At 43.4% G+C, this 13,136-nt stretch overlaps 1 protein-coding gene across 4 annotated transcripts in view; it reads left to right on the top strand.

The window, feature by feature from the left end:
- Nucleotides 1-13,136, top strand: part of tfb1m (transcription factor B1, mitochondrial) — a 92,877-nt gene that overhangs the window by 73,835 nt on the left and 5,906 nt on the right. For all 4 annotated transcript variants that reach the window (XM_069931614.1, XM_069931615.1, XM_069931616.1 and 1 more), the window contains exon 7: nucleotides 11,693-11,820. In XM_069931614.1, coding sequence (XP_069787715.1) covers nucleotides 11,693-11,820 — 128 coding nt within the window. The remainder of the gene's footprint in view (nucleotides 1-11,692; nucleotides 11,821-13,136) is intronic.

Below are 13,136 nucleotides of genomic sequence, written 5' to 3'. Positions count from 1 at the left end.
CCTTCTGTCATTTAAGAGAGGGTTGGATGTGTACATGGAGGTGAGGGGGTCGGAGGGTTATTGGCGGTGAGCGGGAGGTTTGAGCTAGTGGAGTTGTTCTCGTGAACCGATGCGGACTCGAAAGGCCAACATGGCCTGTTTCCGCTCTGTAAATGGTTATATGGTATTCAGCTTTCTGGTTTGTACTTCCAAAATGCATCACCTCACTTATTCAGATTAAACTCCATCTGGCGTATTTCTGCCCAACTCTCCATCCTGTCAACATCCTTTTTTAACCTTCAACAACCTTCATCTTCATTCACAGCTCCTTCAACTTTTGTGTCATCCACAAACTTACTGACACATCCTCCTCTTCATCCAGGTCATTTATAAAAATCATGATGTGCAGGGTCCCAGGACTGATCCCTGCAGAACTCCACCAGTCTACCAACCTCCAGGCAGAATACTTTCCTTTGACTACTACTTTATGCTTTCATCCTGCAAGCCAATTTTTTTTATCCATGCAGCCAAAGTTCTACTGATCTCATGCTTCATGACTTTCTGGATGTCTCTTGTTGGGGACCTTGTCAAAAGCTTTGCTAAAATCCATGTGTACATCTACTGCCCTACCCTCATCAATTTCTTTTGCAAATATAGGAAGGAAATAGATAAGGTGGAGAGGGTGCAGAAAAGATTTGCAAAAATGTTATGTGGCTTACAACATCTAGAGTACAGAGAAAGATTAAGGAGACAGCGAATTTATTCATTGGAACGTAGACGGTTGAAGGGGGTTATGATAGAGGTATTCAAAATTATGAAAGGAATAAATAGACTAGATGTGAGTAGACTCTTTCCCCAGAGGGCAGGGGAGGTTGGAACAAGGGGGAAAAACTTTAGGAGGAATGTTAGAAGATGCTTCTTCACTCAGAGAGTGGTGGCAGAATGGAATGATCTTCCCGAAGAGATAATTTCAGCTGGGTCCTTTCCGTCATTTAAGAGAAGGTTGGATGTGTACATGGATATGAGGGGGTTGGAGGGATATGGCCAGAGTGTTGGAGAGGAAAACTAGTGGAGTTGTTCATGTGAACTGGCACAGACTTGAAGGGCCGATATGGCCTGTTTCCGTGCTGTAAACTGTCATATGGTTATCTCCTAAAAAACTCTATTAGGCTCGTGAGTCATGACCTTCCCTTCACAAAGCCATGTTATCTTTGAGTAGACTGTACTTCTCCAAATGCTCATAGATCCTATCAAGAATCCTCTCCAATAGTTTGTACACTACAGATGTTTGACTCACAGGAATTCCCAGGATTCTCCTTATTAAAACAAGGGGATTACATTTGCCATTCTCCAATCCTCTGGCACATCTGCAGCCAAAGAGGATTCAAAGATCATCGCTACTGCCCCAGTTATCTCTTTATCTCTTCTCTCACTTCCCACAGCAACCTGCAATATATCACGTCTGGCCCTGGGGACTTACCAATCTTGATGTTTCTAAGAAGATCTAACACTTCCTCTTCCTTAGTCTCCACATTTTCCAGCACATGGGCTTGTTCCATTCCAACCTCACTATGATTGAGGTTCTTTTCTTTTGAAAATACTGAAGGAAAGTATTAATTTAGAACCTCCCCAATTTCCTCCGTCTCCTGGCACATATTGCTTCCTTTATCCATTAGCAGCCCAACCTTCATTTTCGTCATACTTCTATTCTTCACATACGTGTAGAATGCTTTGGGTTCCTCTTTAATCCTATGTGCCAAGGCCTTCTCATGCCTCCTTCGAGCTCTGCTAAGTCCTTAAGCTCCTTCCTGGCAACCATATACTTCTCATGACCCCTTCCTGTTTCCTGGTTCCTTCTTCCTCTTGACTATTTGCCTCACCTGTTTTGTCAGCCAATGTTCCCTTTTCCTACCATTGTTTCTTTGTCTCAGTGGGACAAACGTATCCTGAACCCAGCACAAGTGGTCCCTAAACTTCCACCACATTACTTCTATGCTTTCTCACTTGAACATTTGTTTCCACTTTACTCTCATTAGTTTCTGCCTCACCCCTTCATAATTAGCCTTTCCCTAGTTAAGCACTTTCCTGTTTTGCCTGTTTTTATCCTTCTCCATAGCTGTGCTGAAGCTGAAGGAGTTGTAGTCACTCTCACTGAAATGCTCCCTCACTGAGAGGTCCACTACCTGACCAGGTTCATTAACCTGAACTAGATCAAGTATGGCCTCTCCTCTCGTAGGCTGATCCACATACTGTGTCAGGAATCCTTGAACACGCCTGACAAATTTACTCCCATCTATCCCTCTTGCAGTAAGGTGGTGCCAGTCAATATTAGGGAAGTTGAAATCACCCATAACTACAGCCTTGCATTTCCCGCACCATTCCAAAATCTGCCTGCTTATCTGCTCCTCAGTGTCCCAAGGGCTATTTGTGGGTCTATAGACTACCCCCCGCACAGTGATAACTCCCTTCCTATTTCTGAATTTCACCCACACCGACTCAGTGGGCAGTCCCTCTGCAGCCAAGTTTCTGTAATGGCCACAACACCGTAGATCCACATACTGATCCATGCACTAAGTTCATCCCCTTTGTTCCTAATACTCCTAGTGTTGAAATCTTGGCTTGGCTTCGCGTGAAGATTTATGGAGGGGTAAATGTACACGTCAGCTGCAGGCTCGTTTGTGGCTGACAAGTCCGATGCGGGACAGGCAGACACGGTTGCAGCGGTTGCAGGGGAAAATTTGTTGGTTGGGGTTGGGTTTTTCCTCCTTTGTCTTTTGTCAGTGAGGTGGGCTCTGCAGTCTTCTTCAAAGGAGGTTGCTGCCCGCCGAACTGTGAGGCGCCAAGATGCACGGTTTGAGGCGATATCACCCCACTGGCGGTGGTCAATGTGGCAGGCACCAAGAGATTTCTTTAGGCAGTCCTTTAGGCAGTACCTCTTCTTTGGTGCACCTCTGACACGATGGCCAGTGGAGAGCTCACCATATAACACGATCTTGGGAAGGCGATGGTCCTCCATTCTGGAGACGTGACCTACCCAGCGCAGTTGGATCTTCAACAGCGTGGATTCGATGCTGTCGGCCTCTGCCATCTCGAGTACTTCGATGTTAGGGATGAAGTCGCTCCAATGAATGTTGAGGATGGAGTGGAGACAACGCTGGTGGAAGCGTTCTAGGAGCCGTAGGTGATGCTGGTAGAGGACCCATGATTCGGAGCCGAACAGGAGTGTGGGTATGACAACGGCTCTGTATATGCTTATCTTTGTGAGGTTTTTCAGTTGGTTATTTTTCCAGACTCTTTTGTGTAGTCTTCCAAAGGCGCTATTTGCCTTGGCGAGTCTGTTGTCTATCTCGTTGTCGATCCTTGCATCTGATGAAATGGTGCAGCCGAGATAGGTAAACTGGTTGACCGTTTTGAGTTTTGTGTGCCCGATGGAGATCTGGCTACATTTATGTTTTGTCCCCTGCCTGTCCTTTCACACCAACTCAGAGCACATAGCTTCATGCTTTTGTCTTTCTACCCTATTCTCTGCACTCACATTCTGATTTTCCCCCCCCCACCCCGCCAAACTAGTTTGAACCATCCCCAACAGCTCCAGCAAACCTACCCATCAGGATATGGATTCCCCTCCAGTTCAGGTGCAGCCCATACTTGTTGTATAGGTCAGTCCTTCCCCAGAAGAGATCCCAATGATCCAAAAATCTTAGTCCCTGGTCACTGCCCCAACTCTTTAGCCATGCATTCATCTTCCCCATCTTCCTGTTCCTAACCTCTCTAGCATGTGCCATAAGCAGCAATCCTGAGATTACCACCCTTGAGTCTTGCATTTTAATTACTTTCCTAACTCCCTATAATCCCTCTTCATTATCTCATCCCTACTCCTATCTATGTCATGGGTCCCCATATTTGACTGTTCATCCTTACCCTCCAGAATGCTATGAACTCAATCAGAGATATCCCTGACCCTGGCAACTGGGAGGCAACATACCATCCCAGGAGCCTCGATCTTGTTCACAAAACCTCCTGTTTGCTCTCCTAACCAATGAGTCCCCAAATATAATAGCTCTCCTCTTCTTTCCCCATCCCTTCTGAGCTGAGTGGTAATCCTTTGCAGGGAAGAGATATGACTATCATGCCTGGTGCCTATTGGGTTGTCCCTCCAGCAGTATCCAAAACAATATTTGTGACAAAACTGTTATTGTGACAATTTCAGTTTTACCCTCTGCAACTTAAAACATGTTTGCTCTTTCATTTTACCAATCCCCATGAAAGTTAGGGTGGCATAGTTGGCGTAACGGTTAGCACAAGTGATCAGGGCTTGGGTTCGAATCCCGCAATGTCTGTAAAGAGTTTGTACGTTCTCCCTATGTCTGTGTGAGTTTTCCCTGGGGCTCTGGTTTCCTACCACACTTCGAAAAGTACCAGGGGTGTAGGTTAATTGGTGTAGATTGGGTGGCACAGACTCATGGGCAAAATGGCATGTTTCCATACTGTGCGTGTCTAAATTTTTTTAAAATCTTGATCTGGAAGGGTTACTCTTTTTTTCTCCCTAAGTCTGACCTGTTTACCATTTGTGAGTATTTTCTGGGTTTTTTTTTGTAAATTAAACTCCTCTCAACCTGCCTTGCTTTATGGAGAGCAATCCCATCTCCATTCTAACTTTATAGCTATTATTCCTCCTATTTGGAGCCATTCGAATCAATATTTTCTGAACTATTAGAATTAACACTTGGGCTCCAGCAACCTAGGTTCAATCCTGACCTCATGCTGTCTGTGTGGAGTTTAAATGTTCTTCCTGTGAACAAGGGATCTCCTCTGGACTTTCTGGTTTACTCACACATAACAAAGATGTGCAGGTTTAAGATTAAATTGACCTTAAGCATGGATGAGTGCAGACAATCTGGGAGATTTCATTAGGATTAGTGCAAATGGGTGCTTAATGGTTACAGACTCTTTGGGCCTAAGGGACAGTTAATGTGCTATATAACCATGACTTATGACTCCATGTTTTTACAAAGATTGATTAGCTGAATTGGGCACAGTACTCTTGTTGTGGTGTAACCAGTGCTTTGTATAGGTTCAATACAACTTGTCGGTTCTATGTTCCAGTAATAGATATGAAAGACTGTAAGTTTTCTGCAGGTTGTAGAGAAATACAATAAAATTAACTGGTAGCTGGGCAAAGAAAATATTTGTGATTTGTTCAATCTGCTTCTTTTTTCTATCAATTTGGTCTCTTTCAGTTGCAGAAGGGTTTTAAGTTATTCAACTGGTTGTGTTTTGAGGACATTTTGAATCGCTTTTGCTGTGCAGAAAGGTTCAATATATTCTAGGTTAGACCCACTTAACCTATCAGTGGTAACATCTGGAAATGGCCAGGGAATATCAGGACCAGGCTTGTGGTAAGCAAGTTTAAAAAGGGAGCAAAGGACATTTTAAGTTAAACAGAACAGTGATTGGTGGGAATGAGCACTGCAGATAAGGGGCAGTAACAAATAAAAAGAGGGGAAGCTCAAGCGGAGCAGCTAATGTATGAACTTGAGGCTTTGGCTTGAGGGGCTTCTGCGAGCAGACGGAGAGGACAAGCTTCTTTCAGGTAAACTAAGGCCAGGTAAGATCTTTGCATATCAACAAAGAATAAGTATTGGGGATGGGATTTAGGGCAGAGTAATGCTCCGAATACACGATGCGGGAAATCTGGGAGAGGACAATTGTCCCTGACGACCACAACTGCAAGAGGTGCATCCAGCGGCAGCTCCTGTCAAACCATGTTAAGTAATTGGAGCTGGAGTTGAATGAACTGCGGATCATTCGAAAGGCAGAGGGGAAGATAGACAGTAGTTACAGGGACACTAGCACACCAAAGAGGGAAGATGAAAGTAGCTGGGTGACAGGAAAGGGAACAGGTAGGCAGTTCATGAAACCTCTATGGCCATTCCCCTCAATAACAAGTATATAATTTTGGATACTGTTGGGGCAGATGATCTACTGGGGACAAGCCATGGCCATCAGGTCTTGGGCACGGAGTCTTGTCTGGTGGCTAAGAAGGGAAGGGAGGAGAAGACGTGAGCTGTAATGAATGGGAATCATTAGAGGGACAGATAAGAGATTCTGTGAAAGGGATCAAGATTCCTGGATGGTATGTTGCCTCCCTGGTCCCAGGGTCCGAGATATCTCAGATCAAGTTCATGACATTCTCAGTAGGGAGGATGAGTAGCCAGATATTGTGGGTAAGAAGGGTGAGGAGGTCCTGCAAGGAGGTTTCAGGGAGTTAAGTGCTAGATTGGTCAGGAGCTCCAAGATTGTGATCTCAGGATTGCTACCCATGCCCTGTGCTAATGAGATTAGAAATAGGAAGATAGTACAGCTTTCTTTCATTGGCTTGGCTTCGCGGATGAAGATTTATGGAGGGGGTAAATGTCCACGTCAGCTGCAGGCTGACAAGTCCGATGCGGGACAGGAAGACACGGTTGCAGCGGTTGCAGGGGAAAATTGGTTGGTTGGGGTTGGGTTTTTCCTCCTTTGTCTTTTGTCAGTGAGGTGGGCTCTGTGGTCTTCTTCAAAGGAGGTTGCTGCCCGCCGAACTGTGAGGTGCCAAGATGTACGGTTTGAGGCGATATCAGCCCACTGGCAGTGGTCAATGTGGCAGACACCAAGAGATTTCTTTAGGCAGTCCTTGTACCTCTTCTTTGGTGCACCTCTGTCACGGTGGCCAGTGGAGAGTTCGCCATATAACATGATCTTGGGAAGGCGATGGTCCTCCATTCTGGAGACGTGACCCACCCAGCGCACCTGGATCTTTAGCAGCGTGGTCTCGATGCTGTCGGCCTCTGCCATCTCGAGTACTTCGATGTTAGGGATGAAGGCGCTCCAATGAATGTTGAGGATGGAGCGGAGACAACGCTGGTGGAAGCGTTCTAGGAGCCGTAGGTAATGCCGGTAGAGGACCCACGATTCGGAGCTGAACAGGAGTGTGGGTATGACAACGGCTCTGTATACGCTTATCTTTGTGAGGTTTTTCAGTTGGTTGTTTTTCCATACTCTTTTGTGTAGTCTTCCAAAGGCGCTATTTGCCTTGGCGAGTCTGTTGTCTATCTCGTTGTCGATCCTTGCATCTGATGAAATGGTGCAGCCGAGATAGGTAAACTGGTTGACCGTTTTGAGTTTTGTGTGCCCGATGGAGATGTGGGGGGGCTGGTAGTCAGGGTGGGGAGCTGGCTGATGGAGGACCTCAGTTTTCTTCAGGCTGACTTCCAGGCCAAACATTTTGGCAGTTTCTGCAAAACAGGACGTCAAGCGCTGAAGAGCTGTCTCTGAATGGGCAACTAAAGCGGCATCGTCTGCAAAGAGTAGTTCACGGACAAGTTTCTCTTGTGTCTTGGTGTGAGCTTGCAGGCGCCTCAGATTGAAGAGACTGCCATCCGTGCGGTACCGGATGTAAACAGCGTCTTCATTGTTGGGGTCTTTCATGGCTTGGTTCAGCATCATGCTGAAGAAGATTGAAAAGAGGGTTGGTGCGAGAACACAGCCTTGCTTCACGCCATTGTTAATGGAGAAGGGTTCAGAGAGCTCATTGCTGTATCTGACCCGACCTTGTTGGTTTTCGTGCAGTTGGATAACCACTTGGCTAAAGACATGGTGCAGGAGAGAGAGCTTCAGGTTTCTGGATCATTGGGTTCTCTTCCGGGGAAGATGAGACCTTTTCCTACAGGACAGTTTGCCACTAAACTGGAAAAGGGTTAATATAATTTCTGGAAGGTTTGTTAGTGCTGTTCTGAGGAGATTCAAAGTTGATTTGCAGGTGGATGATAACCAGAGTCCCAGAGCAGATAGGGGAGTGGAAGAGGGAAAAGACTATGTGAAAATTGCTCGTAATGTTAGAAGTCAACAGGATGTACATAGTGGAAATGTTCTCAGGTGCATCTATTTTCAATGCAAGGAGTATTGTAGGAAAGGCAAAAATGTTTACAGCGTGGATTAGCATGTGGAATTATGACAATTAGTGAAACTTGGTGGCAGGACAAGCAGTTCACTGTTCTAGGTTTCCGTTGCTTCCATATGCAATAGTGTCGGGGTGGGTTATGGGTGAGGGGGTGGGGTGTGGCATTGATTGTCAGGGAAAATATCACAGCTGTGCTCAGGCAGGGCTATATGGGTAGAGCTGAGGAATGGGAAAGGTATGACAACACTCGTGGGGTTGTATTATCGACTCCCACCCCCCAATAGTCAATGACTCTCAAATTGTAAAAGGGCTGGATGGCTTAGAGTTTCTCAGATGTGTTCAGGAAAGTTTTCTAAATCAATTTAGAGGTACCAACTAGAAAGAGTGCAATACTGGATCTCCTATTAACCTCAGTAGACGAGCCCTCTAGTCCTGCCTCTCCTGCAACTAAGTTTCACTAATGTCATAATTCCTCGTGCCAATCCATGCTCTAAACATCTTCCTTTCCGACAATACTTTGCGTCAAGAACTTCTGCAAGCGCGACATGAAAGCCTTAAAAATCAACACAGAGTGCCTGGAGGATACAGCAGACACCGCAACAAATACCAAGGCATCCTCATCAACACGTAGAGCACGGCAAAGGAATGATCTTGAGTCAGCTTGAGGAGTGGAGAGCTAAGCGAAGAACAGAGCGGACAGCAAACTACAATTCAGTGATGCCCTATATTTGAAGTAACTGTGGCAGAGCTGATGTTCCTGGATCGGCTTCCATAGCCACAGTTGACGCTGCTAAACAAACCATTGACTACCAGAGATACAGTACCCATGGTCGTTCACAACTGACAGAGGCCAAGAAGAAGAATAGGACAGGTGACAGAATTATGTGTAGGGAATCATTTTTGGTCCAGTGATCATAATGCCATTAGTTTCAAGTTAATTGTGAAGAAGGAAAGGTCTGGGCTTCAGGTTGAGATTCTAAATTGGAAAATGGCCAATTTTGAGGAAATGAGAAAGGATCTCGAATGTGTGGATTGGGATAAGTTGTTTTCGGGCAAGGATGTGAGAGGTAAGTGGGAGACCTTTAAAGATGAAAATTTTGAGAGTATAGAGTTTGTTATGTTCATATCAGGATTAAAGGAAAAGTTAACAGCCATAGGGAACTTTGGTTTTTGAGAGATCTGATTTGGAAAAAGAGAGAGGTGCATAGCAGGTATCAGCAACACAGAACAAATGAGGCACTTGAAGAGTATAAAAAATACAAGAAATGAGAAGACTAAAAGAAGGCATGAGGTTGCTTTGGCAGAGAATGTGATGGAAAAACCTAAGGGTTTCTACAGGTAAATTAAGAACAAAAGGTAGTAAGGACAAAATTGGTCCCCTTAAAGATCAGAATGATTGGCTATATATGGAGCCAAAAGAGAAGGGGGAGACTTGTATGTTTTTTTTTTATTAAGTATTTACTCGTGGAAACTGGCACAAAGTCTAGGGAAGTAAGGAAAACAAGCAGTGAGGTCATGGAACGAATAAGGGTTGATACGTCCCCAGGACCTGACAAGATTTTCCCTTGGACCTTGAGGGAGGCTAGTGCAGAAATTGTAGGGGCTCTGGCAGAAATATTTGAAATGTCCTTAGCCACAGATGTGGTGCCAGAGGATTGGAGGGTAACTCATGTTGTTCCATTGTTTAAAAAAGGCTTCAAAAGAAACCCTGGAAATTATGAGCTGGTGAGCCTGACGTCAGTTGTAGGTAAATTATTGGAAAATGTTCTAAGAGGTCGGATATACAAGTATTTGGATAGCCACTGACTAATTATTGATATTCAGTATGGCTTTGTGCATGGTAGGTAATCTTATATAGAGTTTTGCAAGGAAGTTACCAAGAAAGTTGATGAAGGCTGTGGATGTTGTCTACATGGACTTTAGTAAGGCCTTTGACAAGGTCTCACATGGGAGATTGGTCAGGATTGTTCATTGTGAGGTAGTAAACTGGATTTGACAATTACTATACAGGAGAGGCTAGAGTGGTGGTGGATGATTGCTTCTTAGACTGGAGACTTATGACTAGTAGTGTTTCAGGGATTGGTGCTGGGACCATTGTTGTTTGTCATCTTTATCAATGATCTGAATGATAATGTGGTAAATTGGATCAGCTTGTTTGCAATGACACGAAGATTGGAGTTGTGCACAGCAAGGAAGTTTTCAAAGCTTGCAGAAGGATCAGGACCAGTTGGAAAAATGACAGATGAAGTTTAATGCAGACAAGTTATGAAGTGTTGGATTTTAGAAGGACATACACATTAAATGATAGGGCACTGAGAAGTGTAGTAGAACAGAGCGATTTGGGAATACAGATTCCTGAAAGTATCGTCACAGGTAGTTAGGGTCTCAGAGATCTTTTGACTTTCATAGATCAAAGTATTGGGATTTTATGGTAAAGAAAGACATTGGTGTTGCCAAATTTGGAGTATTATGTGCAGTTTTGGTTGCCTAACTACAGGAAAGATGTCAATAAGGTGGATGTGCAGAGAATATTTACTAGGATGTTGCCCAGATTTCAGGAATTGAGTTACAGGGAAAGTTAGCGATCTGGATTAGATTCCTTGGAGTGCAGAAGAATGAGGGGAGATTTAGAAGAGACAAAGTAAATGTTGGTAGGCTTTTTCCATTGAGATACAAACCAGAGGATATGGGTTAAGGGGAAAAATTTAAGAGGAACATCTTCACACAGAGTGGTGGGAATGCGGAACAAGCTGCCAGCTGAAGTGTTGAATACAGGCTTGACTAACATTTAGGAAGAATTTGGACAGGTAAGTGGGTAGGAGAGGTGCGCAGGCCTCTGGACTGGGTGTAATCAGTGGGACTAGGCATAAAAATGAATCAACACAGACTAGAAGAGCCTTTTTCTGTTCTGTGGTTCTACATATTGATGGATCAGGTAACATTAATGTACAAAGTGACCTGGTTTTGCAAGCAATCAAGGCAAATTGTACATTGGCCTTCATAGCAAGAGGATTTGAGTCCCATGATTATATGGGACCTTTGTGAGAACACACTAGGAGCACTATGAGTATTTTGGTCTCTTTACTCAAAAAAAGGTTCAGCAGATACATTCCTAGGATTCTGGGGCTATACATGAAGAAGGATTAAGTTGTATTCATTTGTGCTTAGAAGAATGAGAGGGAATCTAATTGAAACTTATAGAATTCTGTCATATTTTAAAAGGACTGGTTGTTGGGAGGTGTTTCCCTTGGAGTGTGTAGAATGAAGGATTGCAGGGAATGAAATGTAAGACAGATGAAAAGAATTTTTTCATTTGGAGGATGATGAACAAATGAAAATCTTTATCACAGCTGTCTATAGAAACAGTTTTTGGATATTTCTGAGAAAATACTTAAATGTGTTGACACAAAGGGCTTGAGAAGATCACTCATGATTCTATTACATAATGGAGTAGATAAAAAAGTTGAAGTACATCATGTATATTACATTTTTAATGTTTTATTACATGATGATGCAAGGAACCTTTAAACCTTTGCATTATTTACGTCTGCCGAGGGTTATAGTCAATGTCCCCTCTAATTTTTAGTAGTCTGTGTGCGCTAAAATCTTATGTTTGTTTCAAGATAATTTTGGCATAGTCTATCTCTCATAGCTAATAAAACTGTATTGACATGTTTTAAACAATGTTTTAAATTGTGCGCTAGTTGCAAAGCGGGTGTGCGCATAGCTTAGAGGGAACAGTAATTAGAGCCTATAAAACCTTTTATTTTCTAGGTTGATGTAGGGATTGTACATTTTACTCCGCTTGAGAGACCACAGATTAACCAGCCATTCAAACTGGTAGAAAAGGTGGTGAGATGCACCTTCAGCTTTAGGAGAAAGTACTGTCGGCGAGGAATTGAGTAAGTTGGACACAATCGTTGTTTTTACACCATAAGCAACATTAGTTACATGTAATGCAACTCATGCTGTGATTATTTGATCAAACAGAATTAATGAGAGAGCTTTCACATGCAGCAATTAATAATAAAGTTGTGCTCTTTTGAGAACATCAAATTTGGTTCCGATGAGCCATTCATATCTCATGAATTATTATAATTATTATAATCTTTTAACTTCTGGTTTCTGTTGATTCTCGAAGGACACCTGCACTCTTTAGTGCTGTTCAGTTAAAAAAATATATTTTCCGTAGTCAGGAGTTTGGTCAGATTTAGTTACCAAGATTTACTGGATTACTTCCAGAGATGAAAGGTTTTATGTAGCTATATTAAAATAGCTGGACTCTGTTGGCTGTTGTATGCAGACCTCCAAACAGTAGCCAGGGTGTCTATAACAAATTAGAACACCAAGTAAAAAGTGGTGTGTCAGAAGGGCAGTTTTATGGTAGTCATGGGGGAGTTTAGCATGCAGGTAGATTGGGAAAACTAGGTAGTGACTGGATGACAAGAGAATTTGTGGAATGCCTAGGAGAGGCTTTCTTAGAACAGCTTGTGGCTGAGCTGACTGGGAAAATGGCAATTCTGGATCAGGTATTGTGTAATAAGCCAGTTGATAAGAGATGAAGGTAAGGGAACCCTTAGGAGGCAGTGATTATAATATGATAGTTTTACCCTCTCAAACTGCAGAGTGAATTCTAAAATCAGAGGTGTCTTTATACCAGTGGAATAAAGTAGACTACAGAGGTATGAGAGAGAAACTGCAAAAGTTAATAGGAAAGGCACACTAGAAGGGAGGATGGCAGAGCAGCAATGGCTGGAGTTTCTGCGAGAAATAAGGAAGATGCAGGACAAGAATCTTCCAAAAAAGAAATAATTGAAGGAAAAAACAATAACTGTAGCTGACAAGGAAATGGAAACAAATATCAGTGGGAAGATAGAGGACTGGGAAGCTTTTAAAAGCCTACATAAGGCAACGAAGAAGGTTGCTTGCAATAATGTCAAGAGTAGATATAGGACTGATAGAAAATGGTGCTGAAGAAACTTTAACAGGAGATGACCAAGGAATTGAATGAATATTTCACTGGTGAAAGACATTAATAGTATACTGGATTTTCAAATGTGTTGAGGGGAAGAGAGGGGAGTGCAATCTTGATCACCGGTGAGAAGTTACTTGGGAAGCTGAAACGTCTAAGGGTAGATAAGTCTCCTATACCAGATTGAATGCACCCTCAGGTTCTGAAAGAAGTAGGTATAGAGATTGTGGAGGCACTAATAGCGAT

This window comes from Narcine bancroftii, chromosome 4, assembly GCF_036971445.1.
Source record: "Narcine bancroftii isolate sNarBan1 chromosome 4, sNarBan1.hap1, whole genome shotgun sequence".
NCBI lineage: Eukaryota > Metazoa > Chordata > Chondrichthyes > Torpediniformes > Narcinidae > Narcine > Narcine bancroftii.
This window is presented reverse-complemented; position numbering and strand designations above follow the sequence as displayed.